The 7,821-nt window shown below is 41.1% G+C and overlaps 1 protein-coding gene across 2 annotated transcripts in view; it reads right to left on the bottom strand.

Annotated features, from left to right (window-relative positions):
* The window catches only part of CDK14 (cyclin dependent kinase 14), a 601,018-nt gene that overhangs the window by 146,825 nt on the left and 446,372 nt on the right, over window positions 1-7,821 (bottom strand). For both annotated transcript variants that reach the window (XM_024132226.3, XM_055084972.1), the window contains one exon: window positions 2,877-2,940. In XM_024132226.3, coding sequence (XP_023987994.1) covers window positions 2,877-2,940 — 64 coding nt within the window. The remainder of the gene's footprint in view (window positions 1-2,876; window positions 2,941-7,821) is intronic.

Below are 7,821 nucleotides of genomic sequence, written 5' to 3'. Positions count from 1 at the left end.
CGCAAAAGTGAGAGGCCCGCGTACCGAAAAAAAAAAAAAAAAAAAAAAAAAAAAATTTGGACAAAGTATAATTTGTCTGATCTATCAATCACACTCCTTGGTATTTACCCAAAGGAGCTGAAACCCAGTGCCAGTGATGTTTAGAGCATTTTTACCCATAAATGCCCAAACTTGGAACAATCAAGATGTCCTTCAGTACATGAATGGATACATAAACAGGGGTGCATCCAGACAATGGAATATTATTCAGTGGTAAAAAGAAATGAGCTATCAAGCCATGAAAAGACCTGGGGGAACCTTAAATGCATATTAGTAAATGAAGGAAGCCAATCTGAAAAGGCAACATCCTTTTCAGATGATTCCAATTATATGACATTCTGGAAAAGGCAAAACTATGGAGACAGTAAAAAGATTAGTGGTTGCCAGGGCTTAGGGAAGAGGGAGGGATAAACAGGCAGACCACAGAGGATTTTTAGGGCAGTGATGCTACTCTGTGTGATACTGTAATGGTGGATAAATGTCATTACACTTGGTACAAACCATAGAATGTGCAACACCAAGAACGAGTCCTAACGTAAACTATGGACTTTGGGTGATAATGATGTGCCAACCTAAGTTCAGCAAACTGTAACGAATGTCCCCCTCTGGTGGTGGATGTTGATAGGGGGAGGCTGCACATGTGTCGGGGACATGTGGGAAATCTCGGCACCTTCTGCTCAGTTTGGCTATGAACCTAAAACTGGTCTTAAAAAATGAAGTCTATCAAGCAAAGCAAAACAAAGTATGTCCTCATGGCTCAGACTTTCTTCTTTTCCCTCAGACTTTCTAAGGCACTCTTTGAGGGTAGAATAAGGAGGTGGAAAGTGGGGTGGGACAGGTGGACCCTGGCACTGATGTTTTCTCCACTGGGAACGTGTATCTTCTTCCCCAGGACTCCCCTGATGGGTCTGCTTAAGTGCTGCATGAAAAGGCTCGTAGATTTGCTCCCTTTGCCTCAGTCTATTATCTTGTCTCTCCTTGACTCCTCTCAGGGCAACTCAGGAAGCATTTATCACATCTACTCTCATCCACAAGCACCAAGCGTTGCCTGGAGTATCTTTTTTGCTAGTCAGTACCCATGCCTTACATTCATCTAAACACATTATTCTTTTGGACCCCCATTACCTTTTATATATTATGTGTCTGTGGTTGCACTTGTACATAATATTAATAACTTAAATATATATATATATATATACCCTAATTTATATATGCCTACCAGAAGAGTCACATAAATAATATCTGTTTTAAACATTCAATAAAATTCAGGGCAGCAGACATTCATTGAAGCAAAATACGTACTAGTCACAGTCTCTGATCTCATGAAGTTCCCAATCTGTTAGTTCAATTTGCATTACATCATAGTACTTTCCAGACACATTTAAAAAATGCTTTTGTGTGTTGTTGATGAAGATAAATTCTATTCACACCAAAATAAACCAATTACTCCATGTTTTCTCCTCTAGAAACTTGGTGGGCCAAATGACTATCTTAATTGTTCCTTTCTGCATCAACTTTATTCATTTACACCCTTTTCATATTCTCCTTTGCTTTATTTCCCTAGGACTTAAGATTTTAGATATTAACATGAGGAAGCTAGGCTTCTTTATGAACCCATACCTGGAACGTTTATAAAGAGCTGTGCTCTCACTTAAAATTCATTAGTGAGAGCACTTAGAGGATGCTTCTCGTTTAGTTAAAAAAAAAAAGAAAAAAATCCATCTTAAATTAAGTATCTATAGTCTTTCATAACATAGAAGTTATTTAGAATTTTCAGTAAAAGTGCAAAGGGTCCTTGGGGCAGCCAAAGAAAATAAAAGAATTCTCAGCACATGGTGTATTTTCAGAAGAAAAATATTAAGAGTAAAAATAGTTTCTAAACTCAGTCATTCTTTGGGATTGACAACTTATTCCTGATGGTCCCCCAAAAGAGAGGAAGGGGAGAAAAAGAATATACTTGGATCCTGTAACAGTAATTATTCATAGCTCTTTCCCCTCATAAAATAATGGACTATTAGATCTTCCATAAAATCCGTTTCAGTAATTTAATGGTAGGTCTGCATTTTACAATCCATGTTTTGTAAACAAGAAAAGAAGAGAAAACAAAAAGATTACTTTACAATAATTCATTCCACTAATTTTTATTAAATTTCCAATTCCAAACCTTTCATCCCTCCTATAAAAATTAAATAGACCATTTTGAGATTCTTCTTCTGTTAAGCGTAATTATTAAAACTGAAAGTTTCTTGTCTGCCACCTACTGGTAAGAAAAAAGTGACAACTTATTTTATATAAAAGTTCTGCATTTTCCCTCAGATTTTCTGGTTTAGGGGTTTAAATATTTAACATTAAAAAAGATGAAATGTTGAACATATAGAACATTTTATATGTTTAAACTCAAATTAATTGACCATGTATTACTAGATTTTTAAAAAATAAATAAAAATATGATTTTTCCTTTTTACAATGTAATACTTTCCCTAGTATTATTATTAGAAGTCACACAGATGGATTATAGTAGCTTGATTTAAAGTTTGTCTTTATAGACATGGATGCTAGTCTAACTGATGATGAAATGAAAGGTTACTTCAAGATTAGCCAGTCAAATCAAACCAAGAACATAGGGTGAAAAACTCTCACGAGGCATGTCATTCAGTCTATCTTTGCCGACAAATAAACTGTGAAAACCAAAGGACAACTCCAATAAGAGGTCGAATACACAATGGCAAAAGTAACCAGAATTTACCCAGGTAATATGTTAGCTTGAGGGGGAATATTTATATATTCACCCTTTTCATATCAGAAGCACTTAGTCATTTGTAATTAGTGAAACATACCTGGCTTAAAATGTGGTAAAGAATGAACTCCAGGCCACGTGTCCTCATTTGGCGTTCCAAGAACCTAGTGGAGAGCAGGAAATTGTGGAAACAGTCTTATTATTTCCAAAGCACTCAAGATTCTCCAGTGCAGAAAACAGTACACTGCATATGATGAAACTCTGGATTTTTTTTCCCCCCATTATCGTGTGCCAGGGATTTTATTTCAGTAAAACAAACCCAGCTAAAGAGCCACCCAAGTCGAAAGTCTGTGTTTTAACAAATGCAGCTGAATGCAGTAAGACAAGTTAAATCTGCTGCATTTTATCAACTCCAAACTTAGTAAGTAGGCTTACGATTCAAAGAACGAGCTGTCATCTTCATGGAACTGAATAAAGTATGTATGTGTCCCTCATGATTCTTTCATGAGCTTTTGTCCTTCACTCTAGTATCAGACGTGTCATCATTTAACAGTTCTAAGAATTCTGTCATTTCTTCCCCCACATCCTCTGTCTGGGCATCAGAATGTTTCAAAGAAGCAGAACAGACAGCTTGGGATGCTCACATTCTTCACTGGCCATACTATTTGTTAGAGTTAACATCTTTAGTGACATGATATATAGTTTACTCATCCCCAAATACTGTTCTCACTACACTGTCTTTCTCCATCCACACTTACAGCTTCTTTCCACATCTACTTTTCTATCCCTACAATGTTTGATCTGGTCAAAGGCATTAAAAGGCAATTCTGTTTCACGTATAACGAGCACACTTTATTAGAATTTTCAGTTCCACCATCTATTGCTATTATACTCAATGATCATGGTAAATCACTGATGGAGAACAGTGGAGATGAAAGGTTTAAGAGCCCAGATCACGGAGACAGACTCCTCTGATCCCCTACTTACTAGCCATGGGACTTCATCGAGCTTCAACTTCCTCCTTTGTAAACTAGGGGTGATGATAACAGCACCTTCTTCATCTGTGGGAGAATACTACCTGGTATGCAGTAAGCACTATGTAAGGATCAGGTACTATTCAAAGCACCCACAGAAAATGGGGTCAGGTCAAGGAGGTGCTGGCAATGGAGGAGAATCCAGCCCACCATAGGGATTTCCTGATCTGGGGGTCAGTGCCAAATGCCGTAACTCAAACTACGATGGACCAGTATGACAGTCAAATGAGTTAGAAAGGGGAAGAGATAAAGCTGGCAAAACTGGAGGAATGTCAGACATCATGGGGGGAAATGACGCCTATTCACTCATCCCTGAGGATTAGCAGATACTACCAGGCAATAAGGAAATACAGAGCTCTGGCTCTTTATGCATAGACTTCCTAGCGGGCACAGGGCTGTGAAGGCAAGGTGGGGCACACATACAGCAAGTGACTCACTCACTGCTTCCTACTCTGGCGAATCAGGGTTAAACACATGTATTACGTTCCTCACCGAAACACGGAATTCACTGCAACACTGGGTGTGAACACAGTGCTCAGGGGATCAGACAATACAGTTCTTGCAAGCACTAATTAACACTAACATTAACAGGCAGATCTACACAAACAAGGTCACACTATTGATGGGCTGGGTGGGGATGGAAGGCGATAGGTGAGAGAGGGCTCCAAGAGTTGTAAGATAGGAAAAGAGACAAAGACAAGCCTGACATAAACTGCGACAACAGTGTCTCTGCAAAAGGCATGTGCTCCTTTCTTTCCACTAATTCTGATAATTATTTCAAGAGAGGGAGACAGGTGTGTGGGCAGCACACAGCTCAACTGGGGGATGCTCCTCTTTTGAGCTCCCACTGAATTCTGCATGAAGGACAAAGGGGCTTGACAGTATTAAACTTTAGCAACTAAAGGGAGAAACTCTCAGCTCAAAATCACATCTTGATCATGACCAATCCATCACATATGAAATAGACCCTCTAAGGTTTTATAAACAATGAAAAGTCCAGCCAGAACATGAAACTCGTTCTCTCACTCCTAATAAAGGTATGACTGATACCCTGACTGTACCTGTTTCTACAATGTTTATGTTAACAAAGCTTTTTCACAGGCACTATCCTCATCCAGATCCAGTGTTCTGTTTCAAAGTGATTATCAAATATTATGGCCATCCCATAAAAATTACCTGCAAAGAAAAAATACATAAGACTTTTTTTGAGTCATTATAGCATTGACTGATGAGATTCCACACCTCAAATTATTCTCCTGTCAACAACTCCTAGGCCATTTGCACAGGAAATAGAAAGTAGGCCAAGGAAAAGAAGAATTAGAAGTCAATGTTGCTTCCTGTAAAAGCCATCTTGGGAAAGGCAATTTGGGTTAAATGTATGGTTAGAGATGATAGGCTACTTGTGCACTAGGGAAAGTGGGTGTGTATTGCCTCTGATGTCAGACTTTCCTTTGTATTAATAACTAAGAAATTCTACTACCAAGCTACTTTGAAGTTAGAAGGAAAAAGAGGTACTTTCTAAAAGTCAAAAATAATCTTTTGCAAAAAAAACACACAAAAAAACAGTGCAGAAGATAATTACATCTCAACGTGTAAAACGTGTGCCTCAGCATTTAAAGTGTGGTCCCCGTACCTGTAAATAAGCAGGCTTCTAATATCTGAGGTCACCCTCAGTCTTGAAACAACATGCTGTGATATGCGAAAAAGTCCTCTATGTGTTCATTTAAGCTGCTTCGCCTTAAACCTGTGCCCATGGCTTGCATGTCTCCCTTTGTTGGTTCATCTCTGCACTCAGTTAACATTTACTGTGTTCATCACAGAAGACAGAAGGATGAGACTGGGCTCTGCCTTGAGGCGCTCGCTCCTACTCTGGTGAGACAGAGGAGTGGGGCGGTGATGAGCTGCCTTCGACATAAGAAGAGCTCTCTCAGAAGTGTGAGGAGAAGGAGGCCAAAGCAGGGTGTGCTTGAGGCTACCTGGGGGCGGGGAAAAGCTGCCAGGGAGAGGATCTTTTAGTGGGAGACGGAACACAGAGAGATGGTTGGCCAAGTAAAGAAAGTGGGCGGGGGGGGGGGGCGAGGGGAGGGACAGCTGAGTATTCTGGTTATAAGGAAAGGCTATATCAAAATAATCTCCATTGTTTAAGTTCTCATGATGATCCTGCCCCCATGCCTTCCCAAGGCGGTTTCCTCTTCTGGAATGCCCTGTCTCCACTGGCCAGGTTAACTCCTACTTCTGTTTCTAGCTTCATGGGTCACCTTTTCCTGAGAGACTTCCTGGACTCTCTGGTCCAAGTTACCTGCTGTGATCTCTGTGTTCTCTGAGGGCTTTGTGCAGACTTCCATTATAGGACCACTCACTGCCTCATAAGTGTTAGATCACTCATCCCTCTCTCCACCGGACCATGGACCTCTGAGTAGAGACCCTGACATTTATCTCCAGATCCCTAGTGCCTACCATGTGCCTGGTACCAAACATGCACACAGTAAATGTTGAATGAATGAAGGAATGAATGAATGGTGTGTCTGGGTAACAGCGCGAAGTTTCGTGGGCTTTATTGTTGGCTGGGTTATGGGATGGGAGGCTAGGGCCAGATACTGAATGCATGAAGACTGCATTTTATCTCTCTTTCAAGTTGTCACAAACTGCAGGTCACATGACCCACTGGAGGACTGTAAATTTCATTTAGAGTGTTGATATCAGCACTTTTCAAAAGATGAAATCCAAGAGAAGATGTCAGAGGGTAAAAGACACAGTAAAGATGCATGTTGTTTTTATGAAGCAACATTTTATTCAACTTTTATTCAAGTTATATCTGTGCATGTACATATGTATGTGTGCATTGTGAGTCATGATGTAAAATGCATTTCTTACTGTTTAAGAGCCAGTCGATAGGGAACAAGACAGCTGAAACCAAGAATGCAAGTTTGGGGGCTGAGGGCAATGAGTTTAGTTCTGGGCCTATTAAATGTTAGAAATGCCTGCAGGTCAAGATAAAGGGCCTTTAAAGGACAGGTGGAAATACAGATATGGATCCTGGGAGAGGGATTTAAGATCAAGAAAAACATTTAGCGTATATACATTTGTAGAAAGCAAATACCAAAATAGCAGCTACAAAATGGTCTCACTTCCCTATATTCACATGTATACAGTTCCCAAAGGTGTCTCTGTGATTTCCTGGACTTTTAGCATCTGTTAAGAAAAACAAGGGGAGCTTGAACCAAGATGGTGGAGTAGAAGGACATGCTTTCACTCCCTCTTGTGAGAACACCAGAATCACAACTAGCTGCTGGACAACCATGGACAGGATGACACTGGAACTCACCAAAAAAGATATCCTACATCCAAAGACAAAGGAGAAGCCTCAATGAGACAGTAGAAGGGGTGCAATCACAGCAAAATCAAATCCTATAACTGCTGGGTGGGTGATTCACAGACTGGAGAACACTTATACCACAGAAGTCCACCCACTGGAGTGAAGGTTCGGAGCCCCACATCAGGTTTCCCAACCTGGGGGTCCGGCAATGGGAGGAGGAATTCCAAGAGAATCAGACTTTGAAGGCTAGCAGGATTTGATTGCAGGACTTTGACAGGAGTGGGGGAAACAGAGACTCCACTCTTGGAGAGCACACACAAAGTAGTGTGCACATGGGACCCAGAGGAAATAGCAGTGAACCCAGGGGAGACTGAACCAGACCTACCTGCTAGCGTTGCAGGGTCTCCTGCAGAGGCGGAGGGTGGATGTGGCTCACCGTGGGGACAAGGATACTGGGAGCAGAAGTTCTGGGAAGTACTCCTTGGCGTGAGCTCTCCCAGAGTCCGCCATTAGCCCCACCAAAGAGCCCAGGTAGGCACCAGTGTTGGGTTGCCTCAGGCCAAAAAACCAACAAGGAGAGAATCCAGCCTCACCCATCAGCAGTCAAGTGGATTAAAGTTTTACTGAGCACTGCCCACCAAAGCAACATCCAGCTCTACCCACCACCAGTCCCTCCCATCAGGAAACCTGCACAA

This window comes from Physeter macrocephalus, chromosome 5 (genome assembly GCF_002837175.3).
Source record: "Physeter macrocephalus isolate SW-GA chromosome 5, ASM283717v5, whole genome shotgun sequence".
NCBI classification, from domain to species: Eukaryota; Metazoa; Chordata; class Mammalia; order Artiodactyla; family Physeteridae; genus Physeter; species Physeter macrocephalus.
This window is presented reverse-complemented; position numbering and strand designations above follow the sequence as displayed.